This window comes from Peromyscus leucopus, chromosome 9 (genome assembly GCF_004664715.2).
Source record: "Peromyscus leucopus breed LL Stock chromosome 9, UCI_PerLeu_2.1, whole genome shotgun sequence".
Lineage (NCBI taxonomy): Eukaryota > Metazoa > Chordata > Mammalia > Rodentia > Cricetidae > Peromyscus > Peromyscus leucopus.
This window is the reverse complement of record NC_051070.1, coordinates 108,729,056-108,751,489: the sequence shown is the minus strand read 5'-3', so window position 1 is coordinate 108,751,489 and position 22,434 is coordinate 108,729,056. Positions and strand designations below refer to the sequence as shown.

The 22,434-nt window shown below is 43.4% G+C and overlaps 1 protein-coding gene across 1 annotated transcript in view; it reads right to left on the bottom strand.

The window, feature by feature from the left end:
* Positions 1-22,434, bottom strand: part of LOC114708192 (disks large homolog 5-like) — a 32,489-nt gene that overhangs the window by 7,987 nt on the left and 2,068 nt on the right. The window contains exons 3-10 of the mRNA XM_037208293.1: positions 22,069-22,264; positions 20,068-20,151; positions 14,638-14,797; positions 13,233-13,376; positions 12,205-12,385; positions 11,255-11,370; positions 9,251-9,347; positions 1,050-1,233 (exon numbers count right to left, since the gene is read on the bottom strand). Of these exons, the coding sequence (XP_037064188.1) occupies positions 9,272-9,347; positions 11,255-11,370; positions 12,205-12,385; positions 13,233-13,376; positions 14,638-14,797; positions 20,068-20,151; positions 22,069-22,264 (957 nt within the window). The 3' untranslated portion in view covers positions 1,050-1,233; positions 9,251-9,271. The remainder of the gene's footprint in view (positions 1-1,049; positions 1,234-9,250; positions 9,348-11,254; positions 11,371-12,204; positions 12,386-13,232; positions 13,377-14,637; positions 14,798-20,067; positions 20,152-22,068; positions 22,265-22,434) is intronic.

Below are 22,434 nucleotides of genomic sequence, written 5' to 3'. Positions count from 1 at the left end.
CTGTGCAGAAGGGCAGGAGATGCACTTCAGTCCAGGACCATGGGGCCAAACAATCCAGCTCTTCCAACAACAGTTGTCTAATTAGTTAGTTCTAAAGGGGTTATAATAACATAGATACTTTACAAACTGGCTGTGGTGACTCTATGTCACAGCAGGCATTGAGCACATTGTATTGTGTCTACCTCAAGGTACATTCAACACTATTACTTCCTTGTCTTGGGATTCACCAACTACTTCCTGTATTTTTAAACTGTATTCTTACCTGGATAAAAACTTCTGTTTGGTAATGTTGTTCACTTCTAAAGGTGAATGAAAACTGTGTAACAGTTATAGAAAATTGTAACTATGAAAACGACAACAATGTTTGGTTACTTCTGCTGTCAGCTTGGCCCTTTTTCAGGAGCTGCTTCTCTATGAAATGTGAAAGCCCTCTTAGCATTCATATGGAAAATCACTTACTAAATATTCTGGATCCTTATTATGACTTCCTGATGTACCTTACATTTGAAATTTTCAAAACATTTGCCCTTCAAGAGTTGACTATGATTGGTGACTGCTTTCCTTACAACTTTTTCTCATGTTGAAGACATGGGGAGGGTTTAGCCCCTGATTACAACAACAACACCCCAACACGTACACACAGGGAGAGGGAGAGAGGTAGTTCTTCTAGGTGCCTTGTTCTGATGACTATAGTAACTGATGGTTTTCTATTTACATGCTCATGTAGTTAGTATTCCTATTTCATTTGTCCTCCTTGTCCTTAAAGCAACACAGCCTTGTCTCTGTCATGACAGTGTGCTGGCATTTCATTGAGACCGATCTTCTCTCCTAAGAGGTTGGTTTGGTAGACCATGAAATTGATTTCTGCCTCCAAGCATCCCTCTCTAGCACTCCCAGGAGCCACCACAGTTTTTTGTATTTTCAAACCACCTTTTAATTAATCCATTCATGAATAAATGCTAAAACCATCACCTGGCCGTTTTTGTGTTCAACAAGCATTTTTGTGTAACACTGAGTCCTTGTAACTCAAAACCTGTCCCAGAACTTACAGGAGGACAATAATAACTTTCAGTACCAGGCCTTGGTGAGTACAGCTAAGAGATCCAGGTTCCAGGAGCTGTTGTTAGTAAACTCCAAGACGACAGTCTCATTTTATCTTCCACTTTCGGATTCACTGAGGATCTGGTACACCGGGCTTTGAACTTGCTCTTCAGAATCATGTCCAAAGAGTCACTGTTGAATGAAAGTCCAAGAGAGCCTTGAAGCTAGCCTTCCCTTTGCTCCCAGTCTTGTCAGCAGCTAACTCACCCCAAAACCATGAGCTCAGTGATGTCTAATGTTTTGTGTGTGTGTGTGTGTGTGTGTGTGTGTGTGTGTGTGTGTGTGTGTGTGTGTGTCTGTACATGTGTGTCTGTGTATGTGTGTTTGCCTGTATGTGCTGGTTGTGTGAGATTTCCAGCTTGTTCTTGTATGTGGCTCCCAGGCTAGCTCCCTGGGGAACTTCTGGGGATTTCCTGTTCTCATCTCCATTCTCTCAGTAGGCTCCTTCAGATGCAGACACACCCTAGCATGAATATCAGGTCTTATGTTGCTTCCTGATACTCAAGCTTGCTTCCTTACAAACAAGTGGCAAGTTTTCTAATGACTGAACCAAATCATAACCCTATATGTTTGACATGATTTCACACTGTTTCAGGTGTTAGAAGTTTCCCCATATGCTTCAAAATTGTAGCCTCTACCAATTTTCATGAAGCTTGTAATTAAAAAAGAAATACATGTAGAGACAATTGGCTAAACAGGCCTGCCTCTCAACATGATGACCTAAGTTCAAAATCCAGAGCACAAATGGTAGGAGAGAAGCAACTCCCTGAATTGGTTCGCTCATGTACACACACACACACACAGACACACACACAGACACACACACACACAGACACACAGACACACACACACACACACAGACACACACACACACAGACACACACACACACTCACACACCACCACACACTGGTGTTCATAAAAGGAGTTCATCATTCCTGACACTGAAGAAAAGGTAATCCTCAACAGACTGCCAACATCCTTGTACATAAACAATAAACCTCGACACAAGCTCCTTAGTCCTCTTAACCACTGCCCAAACAGAACTAAATTACCAATTCCTACCCTCTTGGGGATTCCATCTCAATAAGAATCTTGTGTGAGTTATGTTGTGTGGTGTGACTTTGTGGTATTTCTTGTTTCCTGATTGCCAGGATACCTTTCAGAGTAGAGCTGTAACACTTGCATTTGGAAACCTCCCCCTACCAGAGCAGAGCTGTTACGTTTCCACTGGGGAAACCTTTCCTGCTGGGGCAGAGCTGTAACACTTCTGTTGGGGAAGCCATTCCCCCTAAAGCTGTAATACTTACACTAAGTCCCAAGTAGAGGCCTGAGGAAGAGGGAATGTTTGGAATCTGTGGAGTCCTGGAAGAACAGGGCATCTATCCTCAAGCTGGGGCACATAAGTCATATCCCTGTCTCTCACCACAATGTCTAGATATGTGCCTCCATACCCACTGCAGTCCCATGGGCCCTGGAAGCCATGCTGGTTTGGAGTACAACCTCAGCTCATATCTGATGTGGTGCAGGAAAGTCCTGGAGTCCACAGTGCTTAGCAGCACCAAGCCTTGACCATCTGTGTCTAGTACCAAGAGGAATTGAATGGCTGGGACCTTGGTGAATGCCCAGGGGAGTTAATCTACCTGTCAATAGCATCAGATATCCATGGAACATAAAGGAATCCACTGATGCTGAATTTCAGCAGCACCTTATTCTGACAGGGATCCCTCATCTATCATCCTGTGCCTCTTGATGCCTGTTTCCACTCTGAATGAAATTAAGGAGCTCCCCCAGCACAGTAACTACAGACTTGATAATTCCTGGATCTCTGCGAAACTAACCTCAGAAATCCTTCTCTGTGTCTGCTATTTAAGAACCTAGAGAAGATCTCATCCTCGACATAAGTCACTAGGCATCCCTGGATGGCTCAGTTGTCTTGTGTATCTGTTTCTTATTCTGCACTGCTCTGCTCCCAAGGGAGCTTCCCTGCAATTGAAAGATCTCCACCCAAAACACCTGTATTAAAGAGATTTATTTGGGAAGGGGGAATCTAGGAGAAGAGCTGCCTCGGCAAGGTTGGAGAAGGACTGGTAACTGAATAGACATAGGGGCTTAGGGATAGAGTTTTTTTTTTTTTTCAAGAAGATTTTCTGCCCAGGGATTGGTTGGTTCCTGCTCAGGGATTGGTTGGTTTAATTGGTCAAGGGCAGAGTTGGCTCTGGTTTCAGGGCTAGAGTGTGTTTCTTTCACTGACCCTTTTTAGACTTTTGGCTCTAATTTCAGGGCCAGGGTGTATTTCTTTGACTGGCTCTGGTTCCAGGGACAAAGTGTATTTCTTTGGCTGTGGTTTCAGGGTCAGGGTATGTTTCCTTGGTTCTGGTTTCAGGACTAAAGTGATTCTTTCACTGGCTCTGGTTTCAGGGCTAGGGTGTGTTTCTTTGCCTGGCCCTTTTACCCTACAGGTGAGCTTCTCCAGAGGTCTCTACACAACCAGTCTTAGTCGGGGCACTCCTCTCTGCTGATCGGAAAGAAAAACAAGCTCATAATGTTTGTGGGAAACTCTGACAGTTCCAGGTTATCCCTATGAGGAGAAGCAAAGGGTCTCAGAGCAGGCCTCCACACAGACATGAGTGACCCTGGGAACTTTCCAACAACAATCTAATAGCAATTGCTTGGGGAAAGAGTGCTATCATTCCATGTCATTTGATTTCTCTGGTTTCAAGGATTGTGAACTGAACCTGATCTCTAAGCTTCCTTTATTCATACAGGCAGCTTCTCTCTCCCTGGAGTGACGTGTGCCTGAGATTGTCACAGCATTAGTAAGGTTGATAACTACTGCCAAAGATGGTCTTGGTGACATGCAGATTCCTGGGCTTTGGCCTAGACACTTTGGCCAGGCCAATAGTATAATAAGCCTTCTCTGCACACTGTTCAATTTATCAGTAAGACTCCAGTGAGCCAGGACCTCATGAATCCCCACTAGGAAGTATCCAAGATGCTTATGACTGCATGTAAGCTAGGAGAGCATCCCTGATTTATACCTAAGGCTTTTATGTCCAAAGGCCCAGCAATTGTCTCCAGAGCCTTGGCTCTGCTGGGTGACTAGGAAGGGTTATGCCTGCTGCAGGAAATCCAGGCTGGTCTATCAAATAAGAGGCTTCAGCTCCCCAACTGCTACGTGTTCTGGGAGACAGAACCTGAGAGCACACAGGGCCAAGTCAGGCCATGTTTTCACGTATTGCTCTGTCAGCTCTCTCTCCACTGTGAAGACAGGCCGTTCTTCACTTTTATTTATATTATTGTCTCTGGGAGGGTCTCTTTTAGCCCAAGCTTGCCTCAGACTCCTGATCAATCTGTGACTACTTCTCTGGTGCTGGGATCAGTGGCATGTCACCACACCACCATGCTTGGTAACTCATCTTTATTGGGTGTTCCCTTCAGTGTTACCCCTTCATGCCTGCTGACACTTATAACCTCCCATAATTGTCAGCTGAATGAAACTATAAAGGGAAGAAACAGACAGATTGTTGACAGCTAACAATAATACAAATAGAATGCAGTAAGTGATAAATGGTAGTGGAATGTGACAGAGACAGCAGGGAAGGAAGGGAAAAAGACATTGTCCTCCTCTACTGTCACAACATTGTCGATGTTTCCTCACTGAGGGTCTCTCTCCATTTAGAAAACATCAGAGATGTGTGTGTGTGTGTGTGTGTGTGTGTGTGTGCTCATTGTCACACACAGATCCAAGTCTTCATCCTTGCTCTATGTGAAACAAACCTTCCCGAACATCCAAAGCCTTTGTGGTCCCCCCCAGCATCATTCTGGCAGCCTCATGTTCTTTCATCCAACATTTGTTTAAAAATCTCGACAGAAACACGGTTTTTCTTCATCATTTCCCCACAAATGTCTGTGTCACTTGACAAGACTAGGTTGAGAGTTGCCAGGTATGGAATTCTGTTCTCACGACTTTATTACATTTACTCATCTGTATACTTATATATGTGTTTGCACACATGCGCAGAGCATGGTTGTAGGTCAGTGGACAAGCTACAGCCATTAGTTCTCTGCTCTCACCATGTTCATCCCAGGGTCCTACTCAGGAGTGCTGATTCTGTGAATTCCTTGGCTCTGGGTGGTGTATAGACTGCTCACAGCTAAGAGGAATGTGGATGACAACAGAAGGCAGTGATGGCGACCTGGACCAAATTTGAATCATTCAGAACATGTCATCCTCATTAGAGGAGTCTGTCAGCATCAGTGAGGCATAGGGAAGCCATAGAGACCATCCTGACATTTAGTATAACATATGCGCTCTTGGAGAGAATAAGAAAGATACAACAAATAATTGTTAGCCAGGTATCTATAGAAGATGTGTTGGGGCATTTGGGGAGTAACAAAGGTCTTAGCAAATCTACAAATCTACATTCTCTTAATCTGTTTTTCTCATTCTAATCTGATATTGGCCTTCTTTATTTCTATGGTTCCTTGTCACCAAACTAAAATAAGAAAAAGTCCAAAATCAATCAAATGGAACATGAAGTAATATATTGATATGAGTGCATCAGATGGAGATATTCTAGCATAAATGAGAAATGGGAAGACAGTTGTCTTAGTTTCAGTGGGTCAAGACCTGGCACCCTCAACTACATGCAACTCAGAGAACAATTTCTGGCAGTTTTTTTTTTATTCTTTCTATCAATAAGGTGGGTCCAAGGGACATAAAAGCATGTCTCCATTACCTTTACCTGCTTAGTCGTTTTCCAGCCCATCATCAAAGCCTCAGATTTTAATAAGCTATATATCTATGTTTATGGTCTCTGTGTATATCTATCCTTCATTGGAAATATTCATCCTCAAAATAAATGTTTGCCACAGTTAATGAAGGCAAGGAACAGAGTTGGGAGAATTTTAGAAGCTTCTATGATAGCTACAGTTTGCTGTATTTCACTTCATAGGATGTAACAGTGTTAATTTTCTATCCTCGTCATCCATAATGTACTAATTTTCAACCTAACACATTGCACGTGCTAGGAAAGTATTCTCTCTCTGAGTTATATTCCTAGCTTGTAACTCCATTCATCTGCAATAGCTACTACAGTGCAGACATCCAGAGGAGCTTTAACTGTCAATTGTGCCCTCATAAGAATGGCCATGTGAATAGCTGACAGAATGCTTTGAAGACTAGGCATGCTTATCTGAGATAGAAGAAGCGCCCCAGTCCACATTACACACTCTACACAGTTTAGTCTGAGAAAGGTTGATAGTAAACTGTTATCAATCTGCACAAACGCAAGGAGAGGAAACTGTGCTAATCTATCTGGTAGCATTTATCAAAAGAACCGAAGCTATGCTGAGTATTCACATGGAAGTAAGACATGACTGAACATAGGCTCCTTCTCAATAATGGAAAGATGGACAGGGAGACACAAGTTGGTGATTGGCAGTGTAGGATGAATGAAGTCTCAGCTGGTTCCAGTGTGTCTACAGGTATTATGTCAGAGTCAGTGCAGAATGAGAAGTGACAAATGAAAGGGAGAAACTAAAATGAACCACCTACTTCTCTGTCTTTAGAGATCTTAAAACCTTAGGTTTGAGAGAAAGAGACTGGAACTTGCAAGGATAATTCTTTCATACATTAACTCTCTGTGAGTCTCAGGTCAGATCCATTCCATGATCTATTCCAGGAGAACTTCAGAAGAATAAAGCCCTCATCTGAAAGAAACCTTTCCTCAATACACTGTGACTTCTGCTGTGGTGAAAGAGTAGCATCAACCATCCCTCTCCCTTTCAAGCCTTGCAGAGATACACTCTCCGCGAGAGGCTTGTGGCTTTTGCTGCAGATACCATCCACCCAGACAAATGTGAAGTTTCCACTTAACACTGCTTAGCTGGTGCATCACAGGTATATCTTATCCCATCTCCATCCCCAGGCGGGTCTTAAAAGTCTGCATTTCATCTGATGGGCCTACTCTGCATTGTCATCTAAATGAGAGGTGACATAACTGCTCTAACTCTGACTTAAGAGATGCTGAGCGATGATCCTGAACCCGGGAGCACTCTGCTTGAATGCCTGGCATCCCAAGTAATCTCCCATGCCTACCTCATGGTCCTGTCCCTACAATTCTCCAGAAATATCTCTCTTCGATTAGGTGTAATCCAGTCCAACTAATACACTAGAGAGGCTGGAAGGACAAAAGTCAAGTGCAGGGGCTGGAGAGATCACTCATCCTTTAAGAGGATGTATAGCTCTCCCAGAGGACCCAAAAATCAGCTAACAATCTTCTGTGATTTGGTTTCAGGTGGAATCCACTGCCCTTTCTGGCTTCAGTACAAACTTCTTGCTGGTGGTGCACAGAAAACTGGCAAAATACCCATATTCATAAATACAAGTAAATGAATCTCAAAAAAAAATTCCATGCAAAATGAATGGTCAAGGCAACAGCACATTAAAAAGACCACATCTCAATACGTCTTAGAGGGTTACTACCCCTGCATTGCCACTGTCACTGGTGCTGTATTTCAGAATAAGAAAGGCAGACGCTATAGGTTTCCTCATTTCTTCTATACTCCTGTAACAAATGTTCTCACTTCCTGAGATGCATTAGAAAACATAGGTATATTTCTGAAAAATTTGATATGAACGATCATGTCATGAACATGTGTGTATCTATTTTCCATTTTCTGGAGTAGATAGACATGTGAAGGCAGGTGTTTAATATGGATCTTTTTCCATCACTAAGTGGATACTCGTAGAGTAGGCCATGTAAATCACACCCAAGACATCATTCTGGTTTGAATCCTGTCTGGCTGGGAACTCACAATGTAGCCAAAGCCTCCTAGAACTTGCAGAGATCCATCTCTGTCTGTTGAGTTCTATGGTTACAGAAGTGAGACATCACACCCAATTACAAAATGTATTTTAAGAATTAATAGTTGTACATTGCCTTTTTATTCATGAAATTACAGAAATTTGACTGAACAGGGGTTTTAAAAAGGCATTTAGTATATCCAGTGTATAGCCTTAGCAAAATATAAAATCAAAGAAAGAACAAAAGAACCAAAAATAACAAAACATCAAAACAAAACAAAGAACATCAAAACCTCAATTCAAGCAAACCCAAAAACAAACCAAAACTATTTACACTAAGAAGCATTCTCATTATGCAGATTTAGTACAGGGTCCTACATCCTGTGGCTAGCCTTGGATACAAGTTGGAAGACAACCATGAATTGAAATGACCTCTTCAAGACAAGTGCAGTCATGCCACTTTGGGGCTTTGTAGGTTAAGTCCTTGCCAAGGTTGATCTTATGCTATGTTGGCCACTATATGAATCTGTCAGCCAAAATGTGTCTGTGTGCCGATTCAAGAGCAAAAAAGGACATGGGGAGCATCTGCTGCCCAAAGACAAAAAAGCTCATGATGGAATCCTTCCTAAATCATTTTCCAGACCAATTCACTTCACCACCACATGTGCATGAAACTGAGTAGGTCCAGCACAGGACTGGAGTAAGAATATGATGCTTCCTAAGTGTGGTCTGTCTGAATAGCAGCATGATATCAACACAGTCTTCATTGACATATCTTGCTGCACATATGAAGGGCTGAACACTCAGTCAGCTACCAAAAGTTTGTAGCAATAAACTTTCAGAATAATGATGATCAGAAACATATTCTCTCTCCATGTTGTTGTGACCCTCACTGGAAACACTTGCTGGTAGATGTCAGTTTTTCTGCATAATCCTTAGTGGATTTTTTTTATCTCAAGCATCTTTTTGATGGTTTCTCTGTAACTAGTGAGTCAGCAGACACATGGATCAGATTATGGATGGACCACAGCAGGGCAGATGATATTTGCCTCACTGGTGATTTTACAACTAGTAGTATATGTCTTGTTTTGAGGAGGCCTTGATCATAGAGGGGAGAATGTCAGGGTTTCTAGTTGACTATGGATTCCTTCATCCTTCTCGGTTCTCATAAAGAGTGCTGTGAGAGAAGAAAAGGCAATCAGATCCCAAAAAAAGCCTTGCTGGGTCTCTGGATAGACAAATTCAGGGCCTATCCACACATAGGAAACCAGAATCAAGGAAGAACTCCACCCCACAAATGCCATGTTGCTGGGGGTGGGATGTCATGGTGGCTCACTTACTTATGACATTTAGTGCTCCTGCTACAGCAGCTCTGTGGTCAGGAGGCTCTCATCCTGAGCTGTGGATTGTTCCAGCTCATGTTGGAGATTTTCTGACCTAGAGAAGAAAGATAGTAAGGGCAGAGTCCTGGTGGGGATCCACCATGTCACCAGTCATTCAGTGATATCACAAGAACTCAATTGTGCTGGACAGTCAACACTGATCTTTGGCAGCAGTCACTGTATATACCCCTAAGGAATAAGTGTCACACAATAGCTGGGCCTTGAATTATTTTCTGCCCTTAACAAGTATCAGATGCTGATATGAGTACGATATGTACCATGGTATAAGAAAGAACAGGGCTTTTTCCTACACTCTAGGGACATCATTTAAACAAAAGGAGTAGCATATTAAAATCATACATAACAGCACAACAGAGATACACAGACTGTGCATGATTAGTTTATAATCAACTACCTCATTTTTTCCTTGTCCAATTTCTGTTTATTTCTTTCTAGGCAGGGTTACAATATGCATCTCTGGCTGACTTGATCCATATTCTAGTATGGCTACAAGAAGCCAGAGATTTCCTGCCTGTGCTCCCAAAGAACTTGGATGAAAGACATGCACCATCACACACACCTGTCCTTATTGCTGATTTTAATTGATATTATTTTATTTTTCTTTCCATGTTGTACAATGCTGTCACAGGTTTGATAGAGAAAACTTTAAAATTTCAAGCTGTGTTTCTTTTTTCTTTTTTAGAGGGGTTACAGGAGCAAGGGTGGAAAAGATAATGATGGGGAAATCTACAGAAACAACTGAACCAAGCCCAAAGGAAATCAGGAAATTTAGACTGACAGTTGTGGAATCTGCATGGGACTGGCCTAGACTCTCTGCATATGGGGGACACTTGTGTAGCTGGGTCAGTTTGAGGGGCCCCTGGCAGTGTGATCAGGATCTATCCATGTTGCATGAACTGTCTTTCTGGATTCCATTACCTATGGTCAGACACCTTGCTCTTGCTTGATAAAGTGGGGAGGGGCGTAGTCCTGCCTCAAAAGAATGTACCAGGCTTAGCTGTCCTACCATGGGAGAACTTACCCTGTTGGATAAAGGGATGAAGCATTAGGAAAGAAGGTGAGTGGGGAGCAGGAGGAGGGAAGAAAGGGGGATCTGTGGTTGGTATGTAAAATGAATAAAAATAATTTTAAAAAGACCACCTCATTTTTATACATAGACTTAATACAGCTTTGCAAACTAGACAGCTTAATAAGGTCATGTGAAAAGATCAGGCCTCCTGCCCAGAAGGCACCTTGCACCCAGGTAATACACAAGATGGAGCCTGTCATGCTAGAGCAGTATTTCTTGAGCCATGTGTCTGAGAATATTGTCACTGCATAGTCTCTGGCAATAAACAAAAAGAGCTGTGTTATCCTTAGGCCTACAGCTGGGTATCTACATACTCTAGAGGAGTCTGTTATACAACACTCAGTGAGGGTTCTAAACAATTCTCAGCAGAGACATCTGCCTTGGTTCATCCTGTCAATGACTAAACTTATTATATACCCAGTACACTTTACATGGGAAATGCTCAAACAATAAAGACAGTCATTGTTACATCAAATAGTTACAAGGGTGTGAATCTCATCTTACAGGTGCTAACCCTGTATAAAAATGTAGTTTCAGTCAGATATGGTAAGGCACACCTTTAAATCCCATCACTTGGGAGGCATAAGCAGGCAGATCTCTTTGAGTTCAAGGAAAGCCTGCTGAGAACATACCAGAGAGATCAGAAGGGAGGGATGGGACACAAGTCTACAGACCCAGGGAGTATCAAACATATTGTTTGCTGGACAGAAGTTCCTGTTGATAGGACCAGCATAATACTCTGAGTTCTGTGTTGGTCTACCCATGCTTGGAGAAGGGAGTCTTGCTGATAAGCAAAAGCCCACAAAGGACAGAGAGCCCTGGTACAGGGGACCCAATTGACTCCATACCCCAACTTTAGCCTGGGTCCATACCTCATCTGGGAAACAGTCAAATGATGCTGCAGCTTTAATGCCAGGTGTTTTTGTTGTGTGACCAGCTCCCTCTGCTTCAGCAAGCTCTGGAGTCTCTCTTCCATTCTTTGCTGCTCCTGTTCATTACAAGATTGTGTCCTTAGTGGAGGGTTGAGTATAGTATAGACAATACATTCTCACACAAGTGCAAGCACACACAGAGACTCCCAAGAGCTTGCTGGTCACTAAGTCTCACCAAATTTCAAGCTCATGGGGACATGAGAAAGCCTGCTTCAAGTTCATAAGACAGAGACTGACAAAGAGAGAAACCCAGGGGTCTCTTCTAGCTGTCATCCACATACAATATGCACTACACTTCCATATGCCTCTATTACACACACACACAGAGAGAGAGAGAGAGAGAGAGAGAGAGAGAGAGAGAGAGAGAGAGAGAGAGAGAGAGGAGTGAGACGAAAACAACAAAGTGATAGAGGAGCAGTTATCTTTAGAATAAGCACACTAGCCTTTAGGAAAATTCCCCAAACTCACCTTTCCATCCCTGAGAACTAAAATGGCATAAGGGAGCACACTGCTTGGTTAGTCTGTGTGGAGATGGATAGAGAATTTTTTACTCTTGAACTCAAGTCTGTGTACAGCAATCCTCCCATCATAATGACATGTAGCTGTGTGATGAGTGATTGACCTGTTTTCCCCCGCCCCTGACTACCAGTTCAAGAAGAGTATCAGGGATTGCATGTCAATGACCAAGATTCTCAGAGGAGACTCACTTCCCAGAAATACTAATTCACAGACACAGAATGAACAATTTTATGTCATGAAGTGGGTGGATGGATGAGGAAAGTAATGAGATAGAGTACAGGTGTCTGGATGGGTAGACTTGGTAAGATTAGGTAAGTAAATGATGCTGGACCTAACTGTGACCCAGCTGTGACCCAGCTGCCTGTCCCTACCTCCTGTTGCTGGTTCTGGAGGTCACTGCTCTCTTCTTCATCCTTACTGAGCACTTGCAAGTCACCCAAGTGTTGTTTCAGCAGGACCCAATCCTCCAGTAGGTTCTCCTTCTCTTGCCTCAGCATGTCCAACTTCTTTTTGAGCTGACTCTGCTCCATCAGGAGCCAGCTCTGCAGATCACTGGAAACACACTCCAAATAGTAAGACCATGTCAGCCACCTCTGATCACCTATGACACCATGCCTCAGCAACCCGACCCTATCCCAGGTTCACAGCAAGATGTAAACAAAAACCTTCAACAATAATGAGAGTGGCAGAAAGACCAAAAGCAGAGAACAGTTATTTCCTGCAAGAATCAAACTATTTCTGAAAACCACCCCCCAAATAAACCCCCATGCACCTCCAAAAACAAGAGGAGTAACCCACCTGTCCTAATCACACCAATGTCATGAGGAAACACCAGCAGGTAATGTGCAAGTACACTTGGGGAAATAGGAGACCCAGAGGGTGCATAGATCCCATAGCAGTCAGCTCCTGCCTACAACCCTCTTGTGATGCCAATTGTTCTTCTGAACCAGTGGTTCTCAGTGTGTGGGTTGTGAACCCTTTGGGATCTAAGGAGCCTTTCACAAGGGAAACAGATTAGATGTCCTATGAAGACATTTAGATTAAAATTCATAACAGTAGCAAAATTACAGTTATGAAGTTGTTACAAAATAATTTTATGGTTTGAGGTCATCAAAACAATGAAGCAATGTATTAAAGTGTCACAGCATTAGGAAGGCTGATAACCACTGATCTAGAGGCTACTGAGTATGACATTATAGTGCTTGGAAGAGCTAATAGTCTCTTTAAACCTTAGCAAAACTGAGTAAAGAGGCATAAGTCCAAAGGCTGCTTGTTAATGCTGATGGCTAAGAAGCAGAAAAACTAGAAGCAGATCTACAGACCCTGCAGTCCAGAGACAAAGAAACTCAGAGTTGCCCATTGTACAACAGTTGGGGTCCCTGCCAAGACAAGCACTTACCAAAGGAAAACTTTCTCTTTGGTCAGCTCACTGAGCTTCTGTGAGGCCTCCCAATTCTCATTCTCGAAATTCCGCAGGTCTGACATGACCTGCTGATGTTCCATCTTGAGCTTTTCATAGAAAGGATTTGGCCTGTGGTAGGGCCTGGACCCAGAAGCAAAGAATTCAATGAACACATGTCACATAGCACATGAGTGTAGGGTGTGTTCTGTACTATTTCAACCCATGAGATGCCCCTTCCTGGCTCCTATGAACTGGGACCTATGGCTGCTTGCTATACTTTCACTTCTGGCCCCAGGCCAGCAGAGGCAGGGTGTTAAGAAGGATGCAGCTGGGAATGAATGAGCTCCCTCAGGAGTCCTGCACAGCTTGCTATGCAGTTCCCATGAGTCTATCACAGGTCTGGGCCCACCAGAAACTGACATTTCTTCTGTTTTCAAATAAGAGATGCTCATTCCAGGGTGCCTATATTGACATGGGGGCTAAAATCATATCATGAGCATTTCTAAGGATAGGATTCAATATCATGATAGCTTCATAAATTCCCCCAGGGCATTTCTAGTTGGCACCAAGGTGAACAGACTGGCAAAGGGCTATGCTACTCAAAATGGGGCTCCGAGTCCACAACAGAGAGCACACCTAGATACTGAGATAAGCAACTCTTCACGGTCAACCACAGATCCCTGATTGCATGGTGAAGAGGGACACATATGCACAAACACACAAACACATAGACAAGATAGAGGGATGAGAGAGAGAGAGAGAGAGAGAGAGAGAGAGAGAGAGAGAGAGAGAGAGAGAGAGAAAGACAGAGAGAGAATCAGGGAGGGGAGGGAGAGAGAGAGAGGGAGAGAGGGGGAGAGAGAGATACAGAGATTGAGAGAGGGAAAGGGGATAGAATGCTCTCAATGAGACGCAAATTAATACATGCAGTTGTATCATCTCATAGACGACCAAGAGCAGCAGACATCAGTACCAGGCCTTGCTACTACTTATTAGGATGTGGAACCAGGCCTCTTCAGCTGCTACTAGGAGCATCCAACACACAATGTCTTACCAGGCAAGTAAAAAAAAAAATAACATTCTCACACTAGCCACCACTTGACAGGATTTCTCCAATTTCATGCTCGGAATTCACACACTTCTGCTTCAATTCCTGAGTTATGTGATTCAGGCCACAGGCTCTGGTTTTCATTTGGAGGAAATAGAACAGTCTATGTCCCCATCTCACTCCTGCCCATGTGTCAGGTTTTGCTTCAGGGAAGCATTTAGAGAAATTGTGTTGGACAAAGGGACACCCTGAAGATGCACCCAGCCTCCCAGAAGCCCATTTCTTAGACAAAATAAACTAAGGGTGAAATTGTGGAACCAAGACAGTGATCATGGAGTTTGAAACAGTAAATACCTGTTGTCCAAGGATCCTTCTGTTACTAAGATGAGGCGATCTCTCAGATCATTCCGTTGGGCGGTCATCACCTGGAGCTGAGTGGTCAAGCTCTCCACCTTCTGCTTCACTTGCTTCTTTGTAAGGCGGGTTGGAGTGGGTGGTGGCTCCTTGGAGGCCCCTGTGGATAGATGAACACAAGTGAACATGCATTGTGACAAGATATAGAGAATGGACACATCACCCTGAGACTTAAGAAGGTGTTTGAGAAAAGATGTAAGCAAGCAATTCAGTGACACCCCAAAGAATTCTACCCTGGATTGAGATGCCCCCGCTGGGCATTTCGGGTCTCCCATCTCTCTGACAGGAGATAGGTGTCTCAGCCAGCTGATTTCCTCTCCTCCTTTAGCACATGCTTCAGAGAGCCTCCTCAGGCTTATTAACAACTCTGGACTCTGCATTCAATTCCAGGGTTCACTAGTCTGTTGCTATCAAAGCCAAGATAAAAATGACACATTCCACAAGCACTCAGGTCATTAAAGATGCATGAATATCCTGACAGGTCACTCTAAGCACATGGCAAAAATGGAGAAGCCACACAAGGGCAGAACATGGTCACCATCCTCACCAAGACTCCTCAGTGACAATGGAGGATGCACAGAGCTGGTGGGCCGTAAATAAATGAAGCCACTGAGAATGAAGTACATTGATGATCTGCCTTTTGCTGGGCACAGTTCACTTAAACCTCGTACCCTAATGCTGGTCTTCTTGTTCCCTCCCAAACCCTACCCTCCTGTAGGATTGAAAAACAAGAGCTCCCAGCACAACAGCTTTGGCCTTACTCACTCCTGACTTCTGGCACAGACAAATTACTCTTCTGGAATCCTTGAATTTCAGGAGCCATGACAAGCAGGGAAGTCCAATTGGTTCCCAGAGACTCCTACCTCCTGTGTCCCATTACTGGAAGAATCAGCTCAAGCCCATGTCCTGCAGGAACATCCCAATTTCCTGCTCACAACTTACTGTACCATCTTCTGGACCATTTCCTTCTTCTTTTAAATGGAGGCTGAAGGCCAGCTTGTGTCTGCCTCTCTCTGGTCTCTTTTCCTTCTCCTTTCTCTCTACCCAATAGACTTCTGAGTCTTCCCAGCATGTTCATGGCTGAACTGTAAGGGCACTGAACCAACTGTCCAAGGGCAGTTGGTGTTGCTACAACACAGGTGACATCAGATAACATTCTAAAGTCTCCAGGATACAATAGAATGTCCAGGGATGAGACCCCCCTGATGTCATGGGAAACTGACATTGCCTCCTTGCTAATCAGCTCTCCTCATACTCACCAGAAGTCAGGTTTCCCATTCCAGGAATCTCTCCTGGGACTCAAGGGAAATCCTTCAGTACCCTTTCATTCTCTGATTGTTGGAAATATCTCAGTACTTCCATGTGGGAAAATGAGTGTTCATTTCCTACTGGAAGTATATGTCCAGAAGGTAACAGTATTATAGACATTTCTGTGAGGTATGATTCTCCACAAGTACCTCCATCTCCTTATTACCAAGAAATGATATTATCATTAATGATAATGGAAAGGATACCTTTTAAACAACTTCCTGGTATGGAGCCTATAGAAATTACTGCCAGTAGATAATATGCAGCTTAGTTGATTTAAATTGATGACCACTGGCAGACTGCATTAGCATGTTACTCAGGATCTACAGATAATCACTACCTAGTACATCAACTTTTAATAGTTTTTGAAGATACTGAATGGGTATGACCTAAAATTATATCTAAAAATCCTGTAGTGTTTGCTCTTAGTGACTTTACAGATTGTTCTTCAAAAAGACAAGGAGCAAATATATACAAATTCCCCACATTCCACAAAATGGATAGTACCTTCCCCTGACTGTACAGCTCAAAGGTAAAAACTTACTATATTCCATTAGACATTGCTCAGTCATAGGTTACTTTTAACTTACTTCATATATATATTTGCACATGAAGGATAGAGTTATACTAAAAATGGAAACTGGCTTACACTGATAGAAAAGAACTGTTACAAAAGTGTTTTAAATTTTAAAAAAGTGTAATGAAGAGATGAAAATCCTTAAGCTCTACCTACTTTGTACTCTAACACATTTTATCTCTAAATTTCTTTGCCCCCTACCTCAAAAAATAATATCTTAGGACGTAATTTCTTTAACTTTGGATTTGTAAATTCCTGGGGCTTGGTTAAAATTTGTAAAATGCATAACAAAAATTAGCTGAAAACTTGTAACAAAAGGTTATCACTTTTAAAATCTATATATAGGCAGCATGTATAAAAGTTATTCCTACTGTCCCCTTTGGTTATTATTTTATCTCCTTTATAGACTAAATTAGGCAATCACTGTTCCTCAAAGTATTTTGGAGAAAGATTGAATTTAGTATCTTGAGATATCCTTAAGGAAATATAAGTCTATTCAGGATAGAAGAACCTGACTCAAAAGATGTATGTCTAACCACTTACGTATTTGTTAACTGTTGAACACCAGGCTTCTGGAAAATTTAAATAAGAAATAAATATGTAATTGATAAATTTAGTATATTTGATAAATAGGGCTCTTAAGTACCTAAGGTCTATTTAGGCTAGCAGAAATGCACTTGAAGACATTATATCTAGCCTCTTTGTCTTTCCCAACTTTGTTAAGCTTTAGCTCTTTGCATAAACTAAGTCATAAAAGAAACTGTGATATTCTATAATGGTACACCATGAAAGAGTTAAAAAATAAAATAAAGTTCAATTCAATGGACTGTATTTATTTAAGTTTTATATTTGAGGCTAAAGGATCTTAAATTAAATCTTCAATCCATATTTCTTAACGTGGAGTGAAAAGAAAAATGAGATGACACAAATTTGTCTTCTGCACTCCCCATGTGATCATACACAGAATAATAATTTATAAAAATAAGAAAGAGAAAAGAAATTTTCAAGAAAGAACAGAAGAACTGTCAAATCAGATTGGAGGTATTGCTCTGTGATAGAGCACATGGAAGGGCCTGTTTCCATCCTCAGCACCAAAAATACAACACCCTAAATACGTGGAAGTAAGTGAATTCAAGCTCCAATTCCTTCTGAATTTAGCGTCAAGGGAAGGGTCCTGGAGCCCAGCAGACCTGCCTGGAATCCCTGCCTAATTGTCTGAGGTTTCTATGACATTGTCCCTCATATGAGCTCAGGTAGCCACTTTGCTGTAGAATCCCCCTAATCAAGGATTACAGAAGCCAGAGGCCTCTTGTCCTTAAACTTTTCACAAGGCCCCATTATAATTTTACAGGACAGGGTGCTTCATAGAGCTGGATCCAGGACAAGAGATAGTGACACTTCTTCCCTTCTTCCCCACATTTCTGCCCACAAACCTAGCCCCCAACACAAGAATCAGAACCAAATGCTTCTAGCATAGACCACTATGATCAGCCTCTCTATTACCTTCTTCACCTGTTTCTTGGTGAGGAGGGTTGGGTGGGATGATGGCTCCATTGCAGTCTCTGAGGGGAGATGAACACAAGTGAACTTGCATAGTGACAAGACATAGAGCATGGACAGACCAGCCTGAGGCTGAAACAGAAAGATCATGTCTGGAACCAAGTGACAACCCAAACATTTTGGGCCAGGCTGAGATGTCCCCTCTGTGGATCTTAGCTTTCTCATCACTCTGTAGAGATGTGACTGTGTAAACAGTCAGGGGAAAGTTTCCTCTGTCTCCCTCACATGCTTCTGAGGAAAACAGAGACTACTTCTTCAGGAATATTCACAGTGGCACAAGATGCAATATGGTCCAGAGCCCTGAAACCTGCCTGTGGTTTCAGAAGCCAGGAGAAAAATGGCACAATGCACAAGCACTCAGGTGTTGTGAGGAGCCCAGATCTCCCACCTGGTCACTCAAGGACCATGCCTCCAGAATACTGGGATTAAAGGCATGGACATACACTACTTGGATTCAATTCAAGTCTTAAAAGCTCCAAGAGTCTATGCTAGGACTAAGATTTTACAGGAAGGAAGTTGGAGGTAGATGAATTCTATGTTGATATCAAAGACAACTCCAGAACACAGAGGCAAAGAGACAAACTAACTCCAACACACAGTGAGAGCTAACATTGGAGTAGAGTACTCTACACAGAGAGAGGGGACATTTCCTATAGTGTGGAGACAGAGGCTGTGCCCAGACTCCAAAGGGGTTGGTGGATGCTAGGATTCAGTCCTGGTGTCTGACATGTATACTCTGGCTTGTGCATGGGCTTCTCCCATTCTAACCCTCCTCACTTTTCTTTCACTTCGTCTTGATGAGCTTTCTATGCTGTATACAGTCTCTGGCTGTTTGCCAGACTGTGGGTTTCACGACCCCTGACGACCTGGAGCCTCCCTTCTCTCACACCTTGTAGGTCATCAGGTTGAAGAGCAGCATCACCTGCCTCTTGTCGATGCTAATGCCATGGTTGACCATCGTGTATGGGATCTCTTTGATGATGGTTGTCTGGGCAGCCTCAATGCCCAGAGTTTTCTCCACCTAGGGAGAGCTAGGAGTGAGTGGAGGTGGTCCCTTCTGGGAGCTATCTCACTCCTACTTCTTCCCTTTTGATAAGCACAAAACACACGCTGCTCTATTTCCCAAATCAGGTTGCTGTGTAATTGTTGGGGAAGTAAATGCCAGGGACAGGAAACTGCTGCATATTGGCTGAGGGTCCAGATGCAATGGTACCTCATAGGTGTTACTGGAAGTGTTCCGGGTGCCTTTCATACCATGGGTGGCCATGACTGTCCACAGGCTGACACCTTCTACTAGACACTTAAACTTTCCCTTTGTCCTCTGCTTGCTGATATGGATGGCAACTCTGGACAATCCCGGGATACCCTGTTCCACCACCTACGTCCAACACAGAATGCTCAAGATGCTGCAACCTCTAGGTCCCTACAGAGAGCCTCAGAAACAGGGCTGAAGAATGGGCTGGTATCCTAGTTCGTGCCCTTCTCAGCATGAACTAACCAGCACACTAACCAGCAGTGTGTGTACTCCAGGAGTGCTTACATACTGCTTAGGGTTAAAGGACAGACGGTTCAGAGGACTGTGCCACAACCTGCAATCAGCTTGGATAGAGAGCATAAAGAAGGCTGACAGAGAGAGTTGTAATCTCAGAAGTCAGTACAAGAGCTAGCTGAGGGCTCAGTGGATAAAGGAGCCTTCCACCAAGCCTGACAACCTGAGTTTGATCCTTGAGACCCACAAGGTAGAGGGAAGGAGCCAAATCCCACAAGCATAACACCCACTCTCCCACACCCCCAAACCAATTAAGAACCAGACTGAGGCCATGGGTATATGGCCATGAAGTACTCAGTGCCATCCTTGATCTCTGTAGTGCCCTGGTCCTCATCCCCACTCTTGGCTATCTCCAAAAGAGGACTCTTGGTCTCACCTTGGGTAGATCCTTTTTCAGAAACTGCAGCACATAATACATGGAGCTCTTGCTGTTTTCCCTGGGTGTGACACACACCACGGCCTCACCATGAACAGCCACATCACCAGGCTTCACTCGGAGCTTGGATGTGCGGATGGAGTACTGCACTGTCTCAGCATTCACCTGCAAAGTGCCAGGGGACATTACCAACAGACATCTGCAGACTTCTGTGTCAATGGCTTTCAGCCTTGATTTCATGATGCCTTTTCCCCCTCCAAAGACAGGGTTCTCTGTGTAGTCCTGCAGGTCCTAGGACTATGTAGAGCTGATGTCCTTTAACTGAGAGATCGGCCTGCCTCTGCCTGGCTCATGAGGGCTCTTGAAGTCTTAATAGTCATGTTTGTGCTGCCTGGTCTACCACAAAATTTATTTTATTTTGATTCATATGTATGTGTGTTTGTACCTTGTGTAGGTACACATGAAGACAAGTGAGGAGCCATCTCCCCTGGAGCTGGAGTTATAGGAGATTGTGATCTACTCGATGTGGGTACTGGAACAGAACTTTTGTCTTCTGGAAGAGCAGTTAAGTGCTCTTAACTACTCAGCAAACTCTCCAACACCACAAAATTTTGTTATACAACACATCTATGTTCATTATCTCTGCTTGATCCATAAGTAGTAGATTTTTTTTCACTCAAAGGATGAACATTTTCCTCACTGAAATTTTATGCCCTACCAATGGCAACAAACAGAGCCATGGAGAAAGTTCTGGACTGTCTGGAGAATGGAGGCCAGGAGGACTGAAGGGTTGTTGTTTGTGTGCTACACTTCCACATGTAACTGGATTCTTCATTTTCCCCCCTTTTTCTGGTCCCTGGATAAAACCCAAGACCTTGTACATGTGAGGCAATTACTCTACTTCCAAGTTACATCAACGCTTATAAATCAGCTCTGTTACTAGAGTCACAAGGCCCACAGCAAGAAAGACTTGACTGTCATGTGGGAACCACAAGACTGTGGCCTGTGGCACTTGAGAATGGCTTTCGGAACTGTTTCAAGGCTAAGACTGACGTAAGAATTAGAGAGCAAGGGGAAAGTGGCAGTTCTCAGTCTGCAATCCCAACCCAAGTCAGCTGACCCCTGGATCCATGGTTACCAGTCAACTGTTCTCCATCTTCACAAATACCAGTATAAGGGGTTAGGTTAACCCACCAACTGAAAACACTACAAACCAGCCAAGCCCTATGCTGAGACCCACAGGTAAGACAGAGCTGGCCCAGGCTCCTTCCACAAGACATGAAGACGGACACAGAAATCAAATATCCTAACATGCTGTGATGGTAAACCCACAAATGTAGAACACACCCACACCAAGTCAAACAGTTTCTTATGATGGCCATGTCTTGTCTGCATTAGGGCCAACTCAGAAGGACATGACAGTTAATGGGGTGACCAACAACAAAGACCAGCCAGAATTTACAGTGGTTCTCTGCCTGCTGAACATTAACCCTGGTTTGTCAACACCTGTACAGGACCATGGGATCACATTCTCCTCAGGATCATGAGGTTTCCTCAAAGTTTTAGTGGTTTCTGACCCATTCTCAAGTGGTGGCTTCCAACTACTAGAAAGAACGGAATAAACAACCTCAGTGGAAACACCTGCTGCTGCTGGAAAATCTGGGCCAAGAGGCACTAAACTGAAACCCAGATGAATCTTGTCCAATTACTATTCAAAAAGATTGGTTCCAACTCATATTCCTGGCTACAGTATATGAAATGAGCCTTCTGTCCAACAACCATTCTTTATAATGCTTGTCTCTAGTCCACTCCACTAAAAGAGAGGAGCCAGAGCCTCTTCCATTGGCATCTGATTTGACTAACAATAGGCTCAGGAATGAAAACAGAGTAACTAACAGTAGCAAGGTACCAATCTAGTACTGAAGCACAGATGATTAAGTGGGAAGTGTGGTACTATAAACAGTGTCAACACCTATGACAAAGCCCCCCAGAAGACTGTACCCCTCAACAGAGTGCTGCATCTCACTTTGATGTTGTCCAGAACCCTTTTAAACTCCAGAGGCTCATCTTTGCCCTCCATGGCGGCAGGATCTAAGCCATCTCCTCCGTAGATGAACTGGATGATGTCACCAGTGGAGCTCCGCACTGTCAGATCATACTGGGAGCAGAGGTCTTCCAAGGATTTGACCAGCCTTCGCTACAGGACGAGAAGGAGACTCAGCTGCCTGGGGAAGACTGCTTCATAACACACAATCAGACTTGCCATTCAATTTCAAGGTTATAGGTCATTTGCTTGTTTGTTTTTCATGTGCTAGAGATGAACCCAGGGCCTGTGTGTGGCTAGGTAAGCACTCTGTCGCCAAGCCA